General features: G+C 41.6%; 1 protein-coding gene across 7 annotated transcripts; it reads left to right on the plus strand.

The window, feature by feature from the left end:
• The first annotated feature begins 1533 nt into the window (after nucleotides 1–1533).
• Nucleotides 1534–22292, plus strand: LOC306915791 (uncharacterized protein). Of its 7 annotated transcripts, XM_079493416.1 has the most exons (10): nucleotides 1534–1898; nucleotides 3982–4053; nucleotides 5583–5697; nucleotides 7424–7633; nucleotides 8084–8217; nucleotides 8317–8583; nucleotides 11239–11384; nucleotides 11477–11529; nucleotides 21867–21882; nucleotides 21964–22214. In XM_079493416.1, the coding sequence occupies exons 2-10, from the start codon at nucleotides 4049–4051 to the stop codon at nucleotides 22197–22199; spliced, it is 1182 nt and encodes a 393-aa protein (XP_079349542.1). In that variant the 5' UTR covers nucleotides 1534–1898; nucleotides 3982–4048; the 3' UTR covers nucleotides 22200–22214. The 7 variants fall into 7 exon arrangements, with proteins under 7 accessions (XP_079349542.1, XP_079349543.1, XP_079349541.1 ...); XM_079493417.1 differs by lacking the exon at nucleotides 11477–11529 and having other exon boundaries at nucleotides 21814–21882; XM_079493415.1 differs by lacking the exons at nucleotides 8317–8583; nucleotides 11239–11384; nucleotides 11477–11529 and adding exons at nucleotides 18643–18909; nucleotides 21545–21714 and having other exon boundaries at nucleotides 21814–21882.
• The last annotated feature ends 1144 nt before the right edge of the window (nucleotides 22293–23436 follow it).

The following is a 23436-nucleotide window of genomic DNA, read 5'->3' on the forward strand; positions in this document are numbered from 1 at the left end:
GTGCCGGGTCTAATCTCTCTTTCGGGTCTCGACCTCAATAGTTTGGAAACCAGCGAGCTAAAGGATGAAATATTGCACCATGTCATCTTCCCTTACTGTTTGCACACAAGGCCAAGGTCGCCTCTTAAATGCTATTTATTTCTCTTCTTTCCTTTACCAATCAAATAATACAGTAGTCAAATACAATAAACATAATAAATAAAAATACACAATGTATACTCTGGACATAAATAAAAGCTACATTGGAAGTAAAAAAATAATAATAATACATTTAAATATTCATGTAAACTGCAAGACCTCTGTCTATAAGGCTCTTCAACTGTATTACAAATTAATATTTTAACTTATGAACCTATTTTGGACCCCAGTGGAGCCCTTTTTTTTCTTTTTTTTTCAGGTTATACTGAGCATCTATGGTTGATTCAACATTGTGAGTGACGTTTTTAAATTGCGGTTAATGGTATAATTAGTAAAACTTGTAAGTTGTGTGGTGCTGGAGATGTTGAAGCAAATAAGTAAAGAAATGCTAATATAGGTTTGTGTCCGGGTGTCTCAGTCGGTAGAGCTCTTGCCGAGGTCTACAAGGTCACGGGTTCGATCCCGGGCTCCACTGTCTTTCTCGCCCCCCTAGTGGCGAAAAATAAAACTTCTGGGAACTCAGATTAGGGCTCCACCAACTTAGCCTCAGCGTATGAGTAGTAGCCAGAGCTGATGGTGGCGCTCCTCCATCAGGTCTCATTGTGACGGAGACAGAGTCCTGCGTTTTACCGGCTGATATACCGACAATAAGCCTCTCCCGACCTTATTATAGGCTACTTATTAATACAAGTAAAAGTCTGGAATTAAAAATGTATGACCTATAGGTCATACATTTTTAATTCCAGACTTTTACTTGTAACAGAGTATTTCTGCATTGCAGTATTGATACTTACTATACTACTTGAGTAAAAAATATATACTTTTTCCACTAGTATAGGGATAGAAAGCCGGACAAAACGTCTAGGCCAGTAGTTCCCAAACTTTTTCATGTCAAGGACCCCCAAATTGACACTTTTTAGCCCACCGACCGTGACCACCATTTGAAAAGATATGCCAGGGACCCCACATATAAGAGAGGATTTTTACGGTTCTAACAGAACATTCTCAACCTATTTTAATTTCAAGGACGCCCAGTTTGACATGCATTAGTATACGGACCCCCATTTAATGGCATTTCTATCTCTGAGACCCCAATGTATATTGTGAAAAAAAATAACAATATAAATAGGATACTAAATAACACACTAATAATAATACTAAATATGTATTATTATTCTTTTGTATTTTTTTGTATTAGTGTATTCATTGTGTTTATTGTTGATTCGTTGGCAGACATTGTTAGACTGAGTCATTAATTATGTCTATGGTTTGTCAGCAGTCATCAGACGTTTTGGTTCACGTACGCTCCACATCAATAGGTGGCGGGCTCTGGGTGGCGGTAAAGAAGGAGAAAATAACCGGAAGTGGAATAGGTGGAGAGAAAGAAAAGACGACGAAGAAGAAGAAGAAGAAATGGCGCTCTCCTTGCAGAGTGTTTTCTATTTCAAAATCGTCTCTGACTGTGTTCACTAAGTTGTCTGCATGCTGAAGACACACACATTTGTAATTTTTTTCGATTGACTACACGCACAAGGAAGGACCTCAATGGAAACAAGCCATACATAGGCTTTCTGGGCTTTTAAATCCTATTAGCAGACCTTTTTTTTCCTCCTCCTCTGCAGACTGCTAAGACAGCATCTGAGACCGCAGGCGTTCTACTAGTATTTTAGTATTCAATCGATCAAATGTGGGATTGTGAAAGAAAGAATCACATGCTATAAATATAACAGAATACCGCGAGGTCAAACTACACAGACCAGGTTGGTACAACAACAGTGGACAAGACTTTGTGGCGCAACGGTAGCGCGTCTGACTCCAGATCAGAAGGTTGCGTGTTCAAATCACGTCAGGGTCAATTGTTTTTATGTGGCAGCGGTTTGCGGAGCGGTCTTGATACCGGAAGGTCGCCAGTTCGTATCCCCGGACCGGCACGTTAAAATTACCACCGCTGAAGTGCCCTTGAGCAAAGCATTGAACCACTACCATGAAATGTTCTATGAGCAGGGCCTGGCTGTAAACAAGTATCTGATGCTTAGTCCAGTTACCCTGGGTAAATATAGTAGCTTTGCTTTGCTTTGACTACACTAACACAACAAAACCACACGTCAAACTCACCCTGTCTCTGCTTGTCTTTTATTTTTCAGACTAGTATGTAAACAGTGATTGATTGAAGTATTTATTAAGAGATTGGAGAATTGCAGTACATTTCAAGCACAACTCAATGCAAAACTGTTAACTGTGGACGACACCATAAAGCATTACACTTAGAGGGTCCACCCTGTTCAATTCCTCATAACATTTAGAGACGTACAAATCTATATAGTAAAAAACAGGAAATCATCATAGAGGAGGTAAAAAGGGGGGACAAACAACATTGATTGATTGAAGTATGTATTAACAGTACATTTCAAGCACAACTCAATACAAAAACTGTTAACTGTGACTGAGTGGACGACACCATAAAGCATTACACTTGTTTACAATAGGGGCCACCATGTTCAATGTTTTCATAACATTTAGAGACGTACAAATATACACTTCTATATAGCCAAAAACAGGAAATCATAAAAGGGGGAAAAAAACATATACAGCGAGGGGAAAAAGGAGTGGGTAGGTGGGGGATTAAGATTTTACGGGGCCCAGTTTTGAATTGCAGCCGTCCGTAGGTGACCTTGAAGAGCGGTTTTGAAGGAGTCAAGGGATTCACATGTCTTAATGACTGTTAGTGCGTTCCACATTTTGGTGCCATAGGAGCGAAATTACTTTAGTCCCTTGTTTGTGCCGAATCTGGGTTGCACATAGTTTGTTGAACTCCCTCTGGTGTTGTGGGTAGCACTTAATTAGTGCTGACCAGCCTCCTTACCTGTTCTTTAGAAGTGCATATTTGTACGTCTCTAAATGTTATGATGAATTGAACAAGGTGGACCCTCATGTAAACAAGTGTAGTGCTTTATTGGGTCGTCCACTCACTGTTAACAGTTTTTGTTTTGAGTTGTGCTTGAAGCGTACTGTAATTCTGCAAACTGTTAATACATACACTGACACCACGGCGCGTAAACAGCGCCTCAAACTGACTCCGCCCACAAACGGGGGAAGTTGTGATTTTCGCTCGTTCACTGCAATGCAATTTGCGGCATTTTCAAAACAATATTGAGCAGAGTAGCGATTATCAAGCGTATTTGCAATGCCATACGTTGAAAGATCTGTTGCCCGTGGACAAGGCACGCTACCTCCGCAAGTTAGATGGCATCGGCATAGATGTTTGTCCGTATGTGATTAAGGATTGGACCAAGTTGCATTGGTAGCCATAGAAAATTCCGGGGTAAATTCTTACCCCGGATGTGACGTTTTTGGGCGTTCCTGTCTAGCGTGGTGTCAGTGTATACTTCAATCAATCAATCCGTTTGGAACCTCTATTATCTACGCTTTAGCTCTGAGATGAGGTTCTGAGGAAAGCTATCCCTGCGCTGGTAGAAATGGAGTCTAGCTGGGTCGAGCCTGTCCACAAGTTTAAAAAAATTAAAGGTATCATATTCAGAACCAAGATACAGTTGATAAACTTAACATAGGCACCTAACATTTTAACTGCTGTACGCTGTGGGCGCTGGCGGCGTCAGTGCACATACCCGAGGCGGGGTTGGCGAAAGGGTCTTTCTGTGTGGAGTTTGCATGTTCTCACCGTGTCCTCTAGGGTAGGGACCCTCACACAAAAACATGCAGTAATCCTGGTCTCTAAACTACCTCCCCCTGGCCACGCGCTACGTCCGGCCGGGGAAATTCCTTCCTGTCAGGTGAAAAGAAGCAGCTTGGAATAAATATAGTACTTTTTCTACACCTGCACAGGAGAACAACTTGCAGTTGCAGGAGGAGAAGGAATGCATCTCGCAACGCTGAATTCAGCCTGAATTCAATGAGGTATGATTATGAAGCTTGTTTGTTAAATGTAGGCTATGAAACTACAATCCATTGTGGTATATGCATTTCTGTAGTTTTGTACTTGGCCTACTTTATCAGCAGTGTTTATTTCGACAGAAAATTTTAGTTTTAGTCCTATAGTCTTTTACTTTACTTAGGCCTTTGTATTCCTTTCGGAACATAGGCCATTGATGAGTCGTTTCCACCCTCGTCTGTCTTGCGCCATCCTCTCCAGCTGTTTCCACGTCAGTCCCTTCTGTTTGACATCTAGCTCTGTGCTCCTTCGCCAGGTGTTTTTGGGTCTCCCTCTGCTCCGTTTTCCTTGTGGGTTCCACGTTAGTGCCTGTTTAGTTGAAGTGGATAAAAATGATTACAGAAACATTGATATAGTCTTTTGAATAGGTTTAATTTAGTTTTAGTCACATTTTAGTCCTGTGGAATGTATTACCCCCGTTTGAAAAGATATGCCAGGGACCCCCATAAGAGAAGATTTTTACGGCTCTAGCAGAGATTTTCAACCCGTTCAATTTCAAGGACCCCCAGTTTTACATGCATTAGTCTACGGACCCCCATTTAATGGCATTTCTATCTCTGGGACCCCCAATTTATATTGTAAAATCAATGTTAATTTAACTCAGAGTGCACAAATGGAACCAAATTGACCCATTAGGGTCCATTAGGTTCCATTTGTACGTTCCCACATTTACAGACCCATAAGGGTCCATTTGGTTCCAAACTATCATTTAGCTGGGGATTGATTTTTAAAAGTACCCTCAACCTAACCTGACTGATAAGACCAAATTGCTCCGACCATTCTGTTTTCATGCTGTGTACAGTTATGAGCTGAATTTGCATCCAGACGCTCTCAAAACTATCAGTGAAAACTAAATTCTACCCCAAATTTCTGAGATGTCGATTAGCACGGGACTACAATTATCATAGGACCCCGGTGTTTGCTGAAATATGGTAGGTCATTTGGCCTGTAATTACAGAGTAAATCACAGACATGGATGAGTCGTACTGGATTAAAAAAAACAGACGTCCTCCGTGATTATTTTTTTACCTGGGGTCCTGGCTGGAATACTAGTCTCTTGCGAATATGGCTTTAGTTTTAGCCATCAGCATAGTTTTCATTTTGCTTCCATTTAGTTTTCGTCAGTGAAAAGATGTAGTCGTCATAGTATTAGGGCCGATTCATACTCCTATTTTACCGCTGTTTCGGTGCTGTAGTGCCGAAATGATTTCGGCTCGTCAGAAATTTTCAGTAGCACCGAAGAGCCGTCTTTAGGACGGTATCCCCCCCCCCCCCCCCCCCCCCCCGAACCTCAAATGACGTCACATTGTAGGCTCTACAGAGCCGAACCGACTTTTATTCGGCTCTAAAATAGGAGTATGAATCGGCCCTTAGTCGATGAAATCAACACAACAGGATTTGCCAAGCTGCTGGCTTGTTTCCATTGCGGGCCATTCATAATTCTGTGTTTTAGCCAAAGCCATCATGACAATGTTTCTCTCGTCTGTCTTCACAGTGCCATTGCAGAAAGCACATCTCCATGTGGAGATGTTGTTCAACGCACGTTTGTTCAACATCCGACCTTAATTCCATGTGGAAATGTTGGTCTTTCTCGATATCCAGCCCTACAGGCAAGTCACAATGTGTATTACTTGGCTTATTCATTTCAGTTTATGTTTGATTCATTTGTAGGAAGTCGTTTTCGTAAAAAATGCCGTTTGCTATAAGCCCAAATTCCATGGTTTTCATATTCAGTGTATTGAATGACACGTAGCTTGCGGAGTTAGTTCAGTCAGTCACGGGCCTTGCCACGGGCGCATATGCATGCGTATTACCATGGTACTACACTCATGTTCATTCTTACAGCTGACCAATTGCCGTGTTATTTAAGCTCACCTCAGTCTCTGTCCTTCCTGCTGTCATTTGTCCCCGGACTGTTGGTATGCGCCTGTTTGCTCCCACCGCCTCCCCAGCACCACCAGTGGGCTCTGCTATTCGTTGTCCCCCATGGGGGGTTCATTGTATATCTATCTCCCTACCCTTAAATGTTTATGATGGTTAATCGTGCCGAGCAGGGAGTAAATGCAGCAGAGCCGAACGCCAAGATAAATATCACATGCACACTTGTATTCTCATTCTATAATAAATATTGTTTAAATCTATTCCGTGAGTTGTCTGACTGAACTGGGGGTTAAAACTGGAGTGAGATGGAGACAAAGAAAGCCATTAAAGATCATTATCAGTTACATTCCATGCCCTAATGTTCCATGGCTTTCATATTTAATGAAATATTTTAAAAGGGACTAAAATAAGAATTAAAAACAATTGATGCATTCTAATCGGTGGCTAAATACACACGGCTAAAAAGGTTATAAAAGCACAATAGCATAATAAGTCCATTTAGGCAAAAAGCCTTGTTAAAAAGGAAGGTCTTTAGTCCCCTTTTTAAAGCAGCTGAGCAGAAGGCCCGCTCCCCCATAGTGCGGAGATTCGTCTTTTTGCCTTTAGGTGTGTTTGAATGTCCAGAGTGGAGGTTGTGGGGGCAATGAGTTCCTTTTAGATAGGAAGGGGCGTTACTGTGGATGCACTAATGCAGTGGGTCCCAGGGGTCTTTGAGGGAGTTCCAGGGGGTCCCCAGCCAAATGATAGTTTGGAACCAAATGGACCCGTTAGTTCCGTTTGTACTTTGTACACTCTCAGAGTTAAATTAACATTGATTTTACAATATGAATTGGGGTCTCAGAGTTAGAAATGCAATTAAATGGGGGTCTGTAGACTAATATGCATGTCAAACTGGGGGTCCTTGAAATTAAACGGGTTGAGAATCACTGCTAGAGCCGTAAAAATCTTCTCTTAGTTATGGGGGTCCCTGGCATATCTTTTCAAATGGGGGTCCGCGGGCTAAGTGGTGTCAATTTGGGGGTCCTTGACATGAAAAAGGTTTGGTAACCACTGCACTAATGGCTAAGGAGGCAGACCTTGTACTCTATCCTTTATTTGTTGTAGACTAGTGGAACAGTTCTTTGCCCCATTAATGACCAATTATCACCGAACATTCCATGCCCATCTCCAAATGTTCCATGGCTTAACCCATTTTGGGCGGGAACCCCTTTTGGTGTTAGCATTACGTTATGCTTTAGCTATTGAAAAATAGCAGATCTACAAGCTCGTAGCGCGCCACCGAGTGGCGCGCTACGAGCTTGTAGGTCTGCTATTTTTTTTAAATCGAAGAACGACTGACATAGAAACATAGCTTTTTCAGAAAACTGTCAGGATGTAGAAGACATTTTTAGAATCTGATCTCAGGTCAAAATGGGTTAAACATTGAATAACCATCATTCCATTTATATTTCATAGAAATGCTTGCCACCAGGATTTGACTATCACGTGTGCTCCGTCGAGGAGACGCAGACAGAATTTGACCATACTGCAGTTAGTGCCACCATACGTCTCACATTGAAGACGGAAGAAGAAGCAAAGGAGTGGCTTCTGAAGACACGCTGCACCCCCATGACATGGAGGGTCGACAGCAAAAAGACAACGACAGGAAAAAGGACGATCTGTAATGTAAGGAAACCATCATGACTGCCTAACTATAATTCACCCTTGGTCAAGTCCCGCCCCTGGTTGTGCCCCTCTTCGCACCCATTGGTTGCAGTCATGTGGTTGGACAAAAATCCTCTCTCTCTCCATCCACTACCATTGAAATAACATGTTTTTCAGTTGCTTCTTATTGATATCCTGTGCACTCAATTGTTATTTTAAACTTTGTGTCAGTAAAAAGGAACATCACAGGTGCAGCACGGTGACTGGGCATATCATGTTTGTTTTTAGTTATTTTTCCAAAAATGATGTTTTAGCAAATTCAACATAAACAAGGCGGAACGAGGGTGGAACAAGGCAGAAAGAGCCTGCTGGTTAGTCAGTCAGGGACCAATCAGAAGGCTGAGAAACAACAATTTACACGTACATTATTGTAGTACAATGTGTGAAATATAATATGTAAATATGTTTCAGATTGTCTACAAATGTCAGCACCATGTGAGATCGGTCACAGCGAACACCAGAAGGTCATCAAAAAACACTGACTGTCCAGCGAAAATGACTCTGACCGTCCATCGTATCCCTGTAGCAAAGGGCAGAAAGTCAAGGTGAGTTTTGTCCTAATAAGTGCCGCCATTCGAACAAAACTATTCCACAAATTTATTCCACAAATTTAAGGCTAACATATTTTGTGCCGTTTGTCTCAGGAGTAAGGACCTACACATGCCACATTATCCAACTGTGATAACTCTCCAGAACATCCACAACCATGACATATATTCGACTGGCTCTTTGAAACACAGAGACGTTGGTCAAAAGGCCATTGAGACTTTAACCGAACTCTTTGAAAGTGGGCACACTCCACGTTCGGCCCTGACAGTCCTCCAAAGTGACCTTCAAGCGAAGTACGGTGACAACTACGTACATGTTGCTGCTGACCGAGCCACCTGCCCTGACCTTCGATTCTGCCAGAAGTAAGCATACTGCACATTAAATGATGAAGATTATATCCATTCCTAATATTTGCTCTCTGTTGTGAGTTTAGTTGACCCTCCATTTGGTGTGAAATTGTGAATGAGTAGTACAGCTTCATCAGTACTACTGTACAGTAGTACAGGCCATGGCGTCAAGTGTTTCAGTGTATTTAACACTGAACAGAAAAATAAGGCAGTAAATATCAGATAATTGATAATCAGTACACTGTCTTTTTAAACAGACTGCAAAACAGTCACTTACAAAGGAGTATGGCATGAGTGCAGGGCCAATCATTTCTTATTACTTGCGCAAGCAGAGCGTGCAAGTAATAGTTTTCGTCCAGTGCTTCGATGCGTATGTCGCCGTTTGATGTGTGTGCACCGTGCCAGCGTATGACGTAATGACTACTTGTGCTTGATATGGCAGTGGTGTCAGATTACATACATGTATACATAGGGGCATTACGTCACCATCGAAAACCAATTACACCCTGGCATTGGGTCCTTTAATCCACATCTTTATTACGTCATCATTGAGAGCTAGTTATACCAGTTATACCCTGACGTCATATGCTGCTATGATACATACGCATCAAACGGGGCATACGCAAAGTAACCACATTATACCGCTAGCGCTAATCAACTTACAAATTACATATACATATAGAGGCAATATTTAAAATGTTCTTTCACAGAGAAGCTGAGATTTGACAGTTTGTAGTGGTCGACAGTACTTGCGCGCTCTGCTTGCGCACTAGTAGGCCATTTATGGCCTACTTGTGTGCAACAAGCAAGTAGGCACTCGACAGTGCAGTTCTAGTTATTATTATTCCTTTATTTATACGTTTATTTAACAGGGACAATACAAAAAACAATGTATCAAGTTGTCAAATCATGAACCCGTTGCCTTGTACATAGGGTTTATAGCCAAGGCTTATTTGTAACCCCAGTCCCTGGTTAGGCCTTTCTATACAAATCTGAACTACCTCTACTAAAAACAATCGTTTACAACAAATACATGCAGATGCATCTAATCTAATAATATACACCATACTAATAATATTTGACAACAAACTTACAATACCCATTACATTGACCTATAAAACAAAAGTAAACGTAATCACTCAGGTAACTAGTGAGCACAGTCGATTTCAACCATAGTGTTGAGTCCTCTGTAGAACACATTACCACCCGTCTCTAGTTTTAGACTCGTATAGGCAAGGAGTTCCAAAGGTTTGCACCCTTTACTGAGAAGGCAGACTGTCCTTTACCGAGAAGGCAGACTGTCCTTTACTGAGAAGGCAGACTGTCCTTTACCGAGAAGGCAGACTGTCCCGAAATAATTGTTACACCTGGGGAACAATACAGTTACCACTTGTTGAGGCTTGTGTAGTTTCTCTACCAGAGCTCAAGAAGACCAGTCCAGAGAACAAAGGTGAAACATGACCATGTAATCATTTTAAAAAAACAATTTCATGGTAGAAAAAAACCCACAAAATTAAAAAGGTTGTTTAACCTTTCTTTTATTTTTTATACCATCTCATCGGTTTTTGATCCATGATTTTTATAGCCTGTTTGTATATTGATGTTATTGGTTTGTTATTGGTCATGCTTGCTGCCCTGGAAAGACAAGCTGCGCAGTACAACCGCACATGTAGCGACACCTGTGCAAAGTTGACGACGTCAGCCGCAGGTACCCCTCTTGTTGCCGTCTGCACCCCCTTATGAAGCGTGTGCATCGGACGAGTCCCAGTGGTGAACTTTATTTCATCGACTCGTCTGGCAATATGGACTGTGTCTGTGAGAACGGCAGGGTGTTTCTGCTTCTCACACACCGCTGTGCTGGTGGTCTTCCATTAGGGGTCATCCTCACTCAAAGTTAAGATGAGGTAACCATTTAAGGGTCTGCAGCTGTTGAAAGAGTTGCTGCCAGAACAGGCATGAGGGGCATGAGTGATGATAGTGCGAGAGAGAGGGGCACTGTGCAGAGCATTCCCCGGAGCAACCAGGCTGCTTTGCTCCTGTCATGTCCTCCAAGCTGCTTGGAAGTGGTTATGGAACAAAGTGCATTACGTTGACTTGCAGGATAGAAAATGCTCTCTTCACCATTGTGAAGGGCATGCTGTATGCAACTGATGTTGCAGTGGAGCAACTCCACCAACAGGCCATATCCAGTCCAGTTGTCGTGAGGTTTGTACAGCGTAACAGCAGGACAGGAAATCATGGAACATAAGCAGGACAAGTTAGATTGGAGACGTGTTGTGACGAAAGCCTAAATGGCCCCTTGCGCACACCAGTAAAACACACACACACACACACACACACACACACACACACACACACACACACACAGGTTTGGATTTTATCAATTGCTCTGGAAATATATTTTCCTGTCCATTGTTTTTTTTGGTCTATGGATTTTGGTTAATAAATAATAAAAACAGTAAAAACTTCCAAAACAAGTACATATGCAACATAATAAAGTAGTTTATTACAAAAATAAAATACAAAAAAGAATATATATATATATATATATATATATATACATATATATCTGAACCCAAGATATATTGTCTGGGAAAGTAAGTCCTTACATTTTCTGAGTTTGGTTGTTTTGAGGTTTTAGTGGTGAATTGATGTCTCATATTTTCACAGCTTGTATAAGAGCATACGGGAATCCAAGGCTGAGTGTGGCAGCGCAGAAGGAAATGGAATGTCGTTCGCACCTCTGGAGAGTGACTCTGAAATGTTTGAACCTCTGGAGGGAGACCCTGAAGTGTTTGAGGAGGCTGAAACAACGGGTCAGTGTAATTCTCATTTTGCTTTGTTTATTGGAGCCCGGGATGAGCAAAAGTTTAACATGCTTATGGCTTTCTTTGTAATTGAATAACAGTCCAGTTGCAACCGTTGTCGAGTTCAACCAAGGCAGCCACTGAAGGGCTTGAGGTTACTAATTATAAGCAAAAACATGAAAACGAACTACAAAACAAATACATATAGGGGCAGGTATAAATAAGATGCATCTTCTTCCTGCTCCTTTTCTTTTCTGGTATGGAATATGTAAAAAAGAAGTACAAAGTAAAATGAATATAATCATGTAAAACCATAACTGAAATGAAATAAATAAATATGAAATTAAATTAAATGAAACATATGTATATTTACTGTATTCAATTATTGTTTTTTTTGTTGTTTTTCTCAGATGTTTTTGACAGAGAAAAGTTCTGCTCCACCATAGAGAAGTTTAAGGAAACCGTGCTGAACAATGAAGGACTTCAAGGAGGAGCCTTAGACATGATGAAGACCTTAGACATGGTGATGGGGAACCACTCCCTGCTGCTGTCAGCCATGCGCAGGTTTGGCAGCTACGGCACAAACGGTCGGGCATCACAGTCGGGCACGATAGCAGCAGCAGCACAGCTGACTTCTATTGCTCGCCGAAGGGTCAAGCCTGGAGGCAGAGGTCGGCTCACTGCATTGAGGCCAAAGAAGAATGTGGCAAGCATGGACCATCGCAACAGCTACCCGAATGGAGTGTAGTCTTGACATTCACAGCTTTTTTTTTTTAATTATTTATTTACCCAGGGAAGTAGCTGAGCACAGGTGCTCATTTTCAGCAACGCCCTGCACATAGAAACACATAGACAGACACGCACACAGTCACACACACAAAACCTGGGAGCTGAGTCTTATACTGTTGGCCACTAAGCAGCTCCAGGGGGAGCAGTTGGGGGTTCAGTGCCTTGCTCAAGGGCACTTCAGCAGTGTTGGGTGAGTGATGACAATCACTTCCCCACCCAGGTTTTTCCTGCCCGTCCGGGGAATCGAACCGGCAACCTTTCGGCAACAAGGGCACTCCTCTAACCCTTAGGCCACCGCTGCCCCTAAGCTTGTCCCGAGTATAGTAGTGGATGCTGCAGCAATGCCCACCCAGGATGCATACAATAATGTATCGAAGGATATACCAGCTGAATGACGAAGGTTTGACCCTCGTCATCTACCCCTCCTGTTTGCATATAGAGGGTATGCTCATGCATAAAGTGAATGGCAAATCGAGTGGGCAAAGTGAGTTTAACGTTGTTTAATACAATCAGATAGGACTTTTCTGTTTGTAAAGGCCAGAAAGTATTTTTTTGCCACTCAGTAGGTGTTCCAGCATAAATGGTAAATGGTGCATTTATATAGCGCCTTTATCCAAGGCGCTTTACATAGATTGTGCATTACATTCACCCATCACACACACATTCATACACCGATTGCAGCGGAAGCCATGCAAGGTACCAACCAGCACATCGGGAGCAATTTGGGGTTCAGTGTCTTGCCCAAGGACACTTCGACATGTAGACAGGAGGAGCCGGGATTCGAACCGCCGACCCATGGATCATTGGATGACCTGCTCTACCTCCTGAGCCACAGTCGCCCATAACTTCTGGGTATGATGATGATGTCACGCACATACCCTCTATTTGGGATTCCAACACGGGTCTGCCTTTGCCTTTAACCCATATTGGGGGAAAGTCAACTGCAGTTTTTATTTATTTATTTATTTTTCAAGGTATTAAAAATGTCTTAAAAGTTGTTAAATTGTCACTTTACTGTAATCCAGACCCAAATATTCCCATTTAAGGTTATCATTGTATGCTTTTTTTCCCTAGCCTATACTATATTTGTCACCTTTGTCAGACATAAGTTTGAAACGCTGAGGAAGGCTGACGTGCCGAAACGTCCGTTTCTCTAGCTAGACTGCTGCTGTGTGTTCATAAAAAATAAAAATAAAATAATGAAAAAATAAAGAAGCTCATAAGAGACTATAGCCTACTGAGTGCGGATATTACGTTTTTCATTTGTATCTTCAAGAATCTGCACCCAGCTACAGAGATTACACTCCAAGACTCCCCCTGAGTAGAGCACGCATTCTAATGGTTTTGTTATGCTTTATTTTTAAACATGCTTTATTTTATTTTCTGTTTCCTCCCAGCACTTTTGTTAGTAAAGTTTTGGAAATTCAAGATCAACAGTTTTAGTGAATAAAGGTCTGAGAAATATTAGTACTTAATATTAGGGGGTCTTCATTTGGTTACTTATTTAAAGGTTTCATGACATTAAAATGTATTCATTATTTTTCGTTTTTCTTTTAGGTTTTATGACCTCAATTACACCCAAAACACCTAAACTTTGAACATTCAGTGGATTTTCTGTGGTCTGGAGTTTTCTCTGGGGTTTTGGAAGCCGTGAAAACCGTGACATCTGCTGGCAAATCCCATTGACATATATGGGATTTGATGGCTCTTACATCACAAACAGCAGGAAAATCAGAGAACTTGTTTGAGCCAGAAAACCCCAGACCACCGCAAATCTACATAATGTTAACTTCATGTTTTTTGGGTGCAATTGAGCTCAGAAAACCTAAAAACAATTACAAAAAAATATATATATATATTCCACAATCCCTTTAAGAACGGCTATATTGTATTTGTTTTGATTGTCATTATTTGTTTGGTAGGAAATAGAAATATTAGAGAGGTATTATTACATTTTTACTTAAGTAAAGAAATAAAATAATACTAAATAATACAAGTTTGTGTCCGGGTAGCTCAGTCGGTAGAGCTCTTGCCTTTGGACAAGGTCATGGGTTTGATCCCGGGCACCACCAACTCGGCGTATACAATACTGGGGGCTGATGGACTGATGGTAGCTGTGGCGCTCCACCTCCAGTATCAATCTCCCAGGGGTCTATAGCGCATTGTAACGGGGACAGACTCCTCCGTGTTACTGGTTGATATACCGACAATAAGCCTCTCCCAACCTACTTACTATTAATACAAGTGAAAGTCTGGAATTCAAAAGTAAAAAGTACTCATTAATGCAGAATGTCGCGTTTCACAAGGTATTATAAAAGGTTTTAAAATCTTTTGAAATGGCAGATCTACAAGCTTGCATTGCGACACATGAGCTTGTTAATCGGCTATTTTCAAATCGCCAAAATGTATATAGGGCTGAAGTGGTTTCTCTGTGTTGTAATGATAATCAAAATCTACAAAGTAGCTATTAGCCTAACTAAAGTCTTCAAATAATTGTAGTGGAGTAAAACTACAATATTTGCCTCTTAGATGTAGTGGGGTAGAATTAAATGTAGGCTATTCAAAATTGGAAATACTCTAAAGTACAAATACCTCAAAATTGTACTCAAGTACAGTACTTGAGTACACTACTTAGAGGACAGTTTGTTAACCAGAGTTGTTGCTATGTTTGTAAAGAAGATGTTTAAGTAATTGGCCACATCAAGCGTGTCAGTGATGTCGTTCGATTTGATGTTGATGTTAGTGAACCTGGTTTTCAGTTTCTGACTGCAGCAGTGCTAACCCTAATATTAATTTAGCCTACTACTGTATTGAACACTCGTTTTTTCCATTACATTATCAGTCACATTGTACCCAGTGGTGGAAAGTAACTAAGTACATTTATTCAAGTACTGTACTTAATAAGTACAATTTTGAGGTAGCCTACTTTTACTTTTAGGAGTATTTTAGTAGCCTACTTTTACTGCTACTCCACTACATCTCTGCAAATATTGTACTTTTTGATTATTCTTACAAATACTATTACTAATACTATTGTGCTTTTACTCAAGTCAATTTTGAATTCCAGTATTGATACTTTTACTTAAACAAATGTCTTCTAAATCCTGCCAGTTTTTTTTTTTAAAAAACCTATGTTTCTATGTCAGTCGTTCCCAAACATTTTCATGTCAAGGACCCCAAAAATTATATGCAATTGGCCGCCGACCCCATCTGAAAACTTGTTGTTCCAGGGACCCCCCAGAAGCAAAGATTTGAGTTAAAAACGTTCACTGTGAAAGAATATATATTCAAAATATTTGATTTGATTCGATTTTTCAAAAAATAGCAGATCTACAAGCTCGTAGTGCGGCACTCGGTGCCGTGCTATGAGCTTGTAGGTCTGCTATTTTTCAATAGCTAAAGTACAACATAAATGCTTATAACACCAAAAGGGGTTCCCGTCCAGAATGTGTTAATACAAAATGTGAGTACTTAATTTGCACCACCTTTAAGTTTCGTTTCTCATGTTTTTAAATGTATGTAGGAGGCGCGTCTGAACCTGTGCCTGTGACCTAGCCAAGATCACACCCACCGAGGCATCTCATTCATGCTGCCAAAACGCACACAACCGAAGGAATCAATGCTGAATTCAACGGCTTCAATGAGGTATTATATACAAATATCATGTAACTATTATGTTTTTATCGTACAATGCATTAAAGCTGGGGTCTTGTTACTTGTGCAAGCAGAGCGTGCAAGTATTGTGGTCGTGCTGGTATGGATGCACGTGCCAGTTATAACCCGACATACCCGATATACCTACCAAGCATACGCACATAAAAAAGCCAGCCGACCAGTATAGTACTTTCAACTTACAACTTAGATGTTGTTGAGAATTTCCTCAGGCAATACAAATGGCAGCCTCTGGTGGACAAAACCATTCACAACTCAACTCCCCTTCCACCACCACAATTGCACCAATCACCCACAGGTGTCTGCCATCAGCACTCTGGGCTGATTGCCATTGTCAGCTCAGGGGTGCGTTCGTAAATGCGCCCTGAACGCACTGGTGTGCTCTCTTGTTGTTCGTTTATTCAGTGCACTTGGTGCGTTGTCGTTCGAACATCCAGTGCGCTGCGCACCGGGTGTGCCGAGTGCCCGCACTGAGCGACCCTACCCTGAAGCTGGGGTTGTCCGGTGTCGGCGGTGTGAATGCGTCACAGCTGTGGTCGTTCGTAAATAAGGCACACTGTGACGTCACCGCCCACCACACTCAACAAACTGACCACATTCCCGGTGCGCATTTCCGAACGCACCCCATGTGCTCCCCTACAAACACTCACTCCACACAGTTCACTCACACAGTTCTCCACTCCAGACCCAAGCCATACGTCACTGATCAAAATGTTATCCCTTGTTTCTTTATTGTATTGTTTATATTATGCTTTGAGTTAGATGTTTTGAGTTAATTGATTTATTGCAATACCTGACTATTGTTTAAATGCTGAGTATTGATATGCTCCATTTTTCTCCTGTTTTGTCAGAACCATGGTTTCTGGAAATGTGGAAATACATACACCAAAAAGTCTCTTTAATTTGAACATTTTTGGGTGGTCAGCAATTTCACTGAACAACAAACTTTTCAATACATGTAGACATACGTTACCTGTTACCCAACCAATATTGAAACATATCGTAATTACGTCACCCTTGACAGCCAGTTTTAACCCGACTTTAGTATTTAATTTCAATCTTACAGAGAGGCTGAGATTTGAAGGTTCGTAGCGGTCGACAGTAATTGCGTGCTCTGCTTGCGCACTAAATGGCCTACTTGTGTGCAACGCGCAAGTAGGCTCTCGACAGAGTGCAGTTCTTGTTTCCATTGCGGTCCTTTGAATCTCTTTAGTTAAATGTACTTCATCAGCTGAAGTTCTATAATTATGAAAATCAAATGTCTCACAAAGCTCTTTTGTAGGCTATATAATGTATAATAATGTATTAATATTATGTTTATATAATGCAATAAAAATCCAGCGGCTTGTTTTGAATCTCTTTAGTTAAATGTAGGCTACTGTGTGAAGCTTCAACAAATGGAGACACAACTTTCTTTTTTAGTTTAAGCATCATAACAATGTGTTTCTCGTCTGTCTTCACAGTACCATTTCAGAAAGCACAACTCCATGTGGAGATGTTGATCTTTCTCAATGTCCTGCCCTACAGGTCAGTCACAACGTGCATTACTGGGTTTATTCATTTCGGTTTACATTTGATTTATTTGTAGGTAGGTTTAGTAGTTTTAGTTAGAAATGCTGTTTGCTTTCCATCAAGGTTAAGCCACGTACATTTCATATGGTTTTGATATAGAGGGTATGCGCGTGACATCATCATCAAACCAGGAAGTTATGCAGGAACGCCTACTGAGTGGCAAAAAACTACTTTCTGGCCTTGACAGCCCAGCCATCCACACAGAAAAGTCATATCTGATTGCATTAAACAACGTTAAACAATGTTAAACTCACTTGGCATGTTGCTTTGCCACTCGATTTGCCACTCGATGTGCCATTCACTTTAAGCATGCGCATACTCTCTATTCAGTGAAGGGCAGGCTGGGGGAACTGAAGAGAGATGGAAAACACTGACCATTCGCACCTAACATTCCATGGTTTTCAGACCATTGGCACCTACAGTATTCCCATCGTTTTCACATTAATTGTACTGACTGGGGGAACTGGCTTTTGCCTTGGGATGCCACTGCTGCATGAACTTTGTTTCAAGATAAAACCTTGTATAACATCATTCAATTTATATTTGATAGAAATGCTTGCCACCAGGATTTGACTATCATGTGTGCTCCGTTGAGGAGACGCAGACAGAATTTGACCATACTGCAGTTAGTGCTACCATACGTCTCACATTGAAGACCGATGAAGAAGCAAAAGAGTGGGTTCTGAGGACACGCTGCACCCCCATGACATGGAGGGTCACCTGCAAAAAAACATGTACAGGAAAAAAGGTTCTCTGTAAGGTAATAAAGTAAACCATCATGACTACCTAACTAATTACAGCTGAGAAACAACAACCGTTATTCTTATGTTGCATTTAATTTTATAGAATAAATTGTAATTATGTATTTATGTACTTTTTGTATGTATTTTATATGGACCCCAGGAAGATTAGCTGTCGCCCCGGCATCAGCTAATGGGGATCCATTCAATAAACAATTAAACATTATTATTGTAGTACAATGGGTTGATATAATATCTATATATGTTTCAGATGGTCTACAAATGTCAGCACCATGTGAATGTGAGATCAGACACGTCAACCACCAGAAGGACGTCAAAAAACACTGACTGTCCAGCTAAAATGACTCTGACCGTCAAGCATGTCACTGGAGGAGACGGCAGAAAGTCAGAGTGAGTTTATTCCCAATAAGTGTCGTCATTCCATAACTATTCCACAAATGTAAGGCTAACATATTTTGTGCCGTTTGTCTCAGGAGTAAGGACCTACACATGCCACAGTATCCAACTGTGATAACTCTCCAGAACATCCACAACCATGACATATATTCGGCTGGCTCTTTGAAACACAGAGACGTTGGTCAAAAGGCTATTGAGACTTTAACAAAACTTTTTGAAAGTGGGCACACTCCACGTTCGGCCCTGACAGTCCTCCAAAGTGACCTTCAAGCGAAGTACAGTGACGACTATGTATATGTTACTGCTGACCGAGCCACCTGCCCTGACCTTCGATTCTGCCAGCGGTAAGCATATTGCCAGCGGTAAGCATATTGCATTAAAAGATGAAGATTATATCCATTTCTTTGTTTATTGTTTTTTTCACAGAAGCATTATTGAAATACTGGAGTTGGAAAATAATAAATGGTGGCATTAACAGCTTCTCTTAATAAACCCCACAAGTATAACGTACAAGAATAAAGACATTGAATTTTCACCCCAAAGAAAAAAGACAACAGAAAACAAGACAAACAAACAAACCTTAAATACAGGATCAATAAAAGTTGAAAAATAAAAGGCAGACAAAAACAGACAAAACGGTACACATCCTATAAACAATTATAAGTAAGATTATATCCATTTCTAAAAGCACTCTGTTGTGAGTTTAGTTGACCCTCCATTTGGTGGTGTGAATGAGAACGAGTAGTGCAGGGTGTTTCTGCTGGTAGTCTGCCATTAGGGGTACTCTTCACCATTGTGAGGTATACATACTGTATGTGCAACTAAAGTGTCAACAGTGGAGCAAGTCAACCAACAAGCCACACACGTTCGATTCCCGCTGTGGGCACTGTGCTGTGGGCGCTGGGGGCGTGTTCCCTCCTCCGCGTCATCAGTGCCCATACCCGAGGTGGGGTTGGCGAAAGGGCCTTTCTGTGTGGAGTTTGCATGTTCTCCCCGTGTCCCCTAGGGTAGGTACCCTCACAAAAACATGCAGTAATCCTGGTCTCTAAAACTACCTCCCCCTGGCCAGCCACGGAGACTGATGGAGGGGAAAGGAACTGGTCGGAATAATGTGTTCCATCTGTCAGGTGAAAAGAAGCAGCTTGGACTCCTCATGCATAGAAGGAGGCTGCTGCCCCCCCGCTGCCCCCCCCCCCCCCCCAGGTTGGCAGAGGAAGTGTAGCGCCCAGGATAATTAGATAATTGGCACTGGGTGAAAAAACTGGGTTGCAAAATCGTGGGATAAAATTTAAATAAAAAAAAACAAACAACAACAAGCCACAACCAGTCCAGTTGTCGTGAGGTTTGTACAGCGTATACAGCAGGACAGGAAGATGGAATTCATGGAACACAAGCAAGTTAGATTGGAGACGTGTCGTGACGTCCAAAGCTTGCAAGACAGCTTTTTATGATAAATGACATTTGGATGAAAAACATATTTCACCAGCGAATAATCGACTATTCGACTACTTTTAGGTATTTAACGTTGAATACCAAAAATCTATTCATGAATGCCCTACCTCTCAGCAGAAAGCCCAAAGAATAAATGGCCCCTTGCGCACACCAGTCACACACACACACACACACACACACACACACACACACACACACACACACACACACACACACAGGTTTGGATTGTATCAATTGCTCTGGAAATATATTTGCCTGTCCATTGTTTTGGTCTATGGATTTTGGTTAATAAATAATGAATGCCCTACCTCTCAACAAACACATTGCAAGTCACACACACAGTGGCGGTGCCACTTTGGCGTGGCGTGGCTCTACGCCAGGGCCACTCAACTTAAGATGGCTCAGGAACCACTCAGCAAAATTGCAAAAGTTCAAGGGCCACAAGCTAAAAAATGTCAGTATTATATTGAAACGTTTACAAATTTAATTTGTAACAGACTACACGACTAGTCTAAAAAATAAGGAAACACACAGTAAAAAGTCACATTTCCATCTATAAGGCCAAACATCAATGAACACAAACATTGCGATTAATGATGAAATTACAAAATGTGACTTCATTCACAAAACGTGAAGAGAAAATATTGAACAGATTATCACAGGTAAAACAATATGTAAGTGGTAACACTTTGACCCCCAAACACGAGTTACCCGACCTAATTGATAAAGACCTCTTTCCCTCCCAACAACGAGATTTTGATAACTTTTAAGACATACAAGGTTTTCCGCGGGTACGTCACACGCTTGGATCACGTGACCGGAAAACAATAACCGGCACTCGCTTCTCAGGGCTTCTGGGTAATGGAGTCACAATGCAATCCTATGGTGAATCATGGCAGCCTCCGGGTCGCTCTGTTCTCGCTTCTTGTTTTGGATGGCGGTTTTGGAATATGTCTCGACATTATGAGAAACGACGTGCTTTTTTTAAAGCGACCGGGTGATTCTTCAAAGGTTAGTGAAAAACTCATGGAAAATATGTTTCTGATCAGCGACATCAGACCATATCACTTTCTCTTGGAACAAACAATACAATACCTACAATCTTGTTCAAAACAATGAAAATAACTAATTATATTTGTATTGGTCTGACCATGACGGGCCGCAGATACATTAAGCAGGAGCCGCATGCGGCCCACGGGCGCACACACAAAATATAGATATACAGCTGTATATAATCATTTTAATATCTCTGAAACCAAGATATCTTGCCGTTATAACATGTCTTGGAAAGTAAGCCCTTAAGGTGCGTTCAGACTTGGATGGTTAGAGCGGCGCGATTACATCAAAGTTAATGCAAAGACAAGAAGTTGCGCGAGCGCCGCGAACGGGTGCGGCGCGACCTGGCGCAGCACAAACGGGACGAACCGAGGCGAATATTTAAATTCAAGTCTGAACGCACCTTCAGTCCTTACATTATCTGAGTTTGATTGTTTGAGGTTTTAGTGGTGATATGTCATATTTTCACAGATTGTATGATAAGATATCCAAGGCTGAGTGTGGCAGCGCAGAAGGAAATGGAATGTTGTTCGCCCCTCTGGAGAGTGACTCTGAAATGTTTGAACCTCTGGAGAGCGACTCTGAAATGTTTGAACCTCTGGAGAGCGACTCTGAAGTGTTTGAGGATGCTGAAACAACGGGTCAGTTTAATGAGGGATTGTTCTCACTTTTTGTTTATTGGAGACCGGGATGAGCAAAAGTTTAACATGCATATGGCTTTCTTTGTAATTGAATTACAGTCCAGTTGCAAACGTTGTCGAGTTCAACCAAGGCAGCTACTGAAGGGCTTGAGGTTACTAAAGCATCAGGTCAATTTAATGACTAACTACAAAAAAATGCATACGGTAAGTATATACTGTATTCAATTATTGTTTGCTTTTTTTCCCCAGATGTTTTTGGCAGAGAAAAGTTCTGCTCCACCATAGAGAAGTTTAAGGAAACGGTGCTGAACAATGAAGGACTTCAAGGAGGAGCCTTAGACATGATGAAGACCTTAGACATGGTGATGGGGAACCACTCCCTGCTGCTGTCAGCCATGCGCAGGTTTGGCAGCTACGGTACAAACGGTCGGGCATCACAGTCGGGCACGAGTGTAGTCTTGACATTCACAGCTTGTCCCGAGTAGTAGTGGATGCTTCAGTAATGCCCGGAATACCAGCTGAAGGATGAAGATCTGACCCTCGTCGTCTACCCCTCCTGTTTGCATATGTATTATGTAACACTCCCGTGTGGAAAGCGAACATCTTAACCACTAAGCCAAAGGGATATGATATGCCTATGACTCGGGGGAGATATTAGACGCTTGAGGCTATCAGGTTGAGGCTGTGAGCCACTCTGCTACCCCCCCGACACACATACACACACACACACACACCCCACCTCCTGCCATGGGGAAATCCGATCCATGTCACCATTGTAACACGCGGGAATCGAAGTTTTAGATGTATAGGTTAGGGTGTGTGTGTGTGTGTGTGTGTGTGTGTGTGTGTGTGTGTGTGTGTGTGTGTGTGTGTGTGTGTGTGTGTGTGTGTGTGTGTGTGTGTGTGTGTGTGTGTGTGTGTGTCCTTCGCTGCATCCTCATTTTTGTTGCACCTTCGCTGCATCCTCATTTTTGTTGGATTAGCTTCAGCAGCTATACCAGACAGAGGCAAATTATACATTTTAAAATGTTGTAATACTTCCTTGTTATCTGTGCCTGCCTACACCAAAGTGCCAGCTCCCGGCGCTTTGGTGTGTGCGTGCGCACACAGCATTCCAACAAATCGTATGACTTTGACTTTGTGTGTGTGTGTGTGTGTGTGACACACTAATTACCCAGGGTGTAGCTGCTGACGCTAATCCAAAAAAATTAGGTGCTTTCCATTACAGTCGGTTTAGGCAAATATCCAATTCTAAATCACTAAATCACGCATTAGATCCTTACAACAGCCACATCATATGTGGACTGGAGGTGTAGACACTAGTAGCACCATCACTGATCTAACATCCTTTCCTTCAAAATGAAGCTGTTGGGGACGCTGTGTCTCACCTGGAGCCTCTTCTATGCAGGTAAATCGACTAGATATCAATTGTGTCACATTTGGTTCTATTTGGTTAACATCCTTCTAGTCATCTAGTGCAATCTCTTACATTTATTTGACATTAAAATAAATTGGACAATATTCATCCTTCTAGTGCAATTTCTTACATTTATTTGACAATATTAATGACATTTTGTGCTGTGAAAAACTATGAAAATTAATTAAAATATTACAAGGTAATAAACTTAGCAGTTCAAGTTGTTAGCATTGTACATATTATGAATCTAATGTTCCTCAATGCAGCTGATGCACTGCAATGTTACAACTGCGCTGACACTGAGT

This window comes from Electrona antarctica (genome assembly GCF_951216825.1).
Source record: "Electrona antarctica genome assembly, chromosome: 22".
Classification (NCBI taxonomy): domain Eukaryota; kingdom Metazoa; phylum Chordata; class Actinopteri; order Myctophiformes; family Myctophidae; genus Electrona; species Electrona antarctica.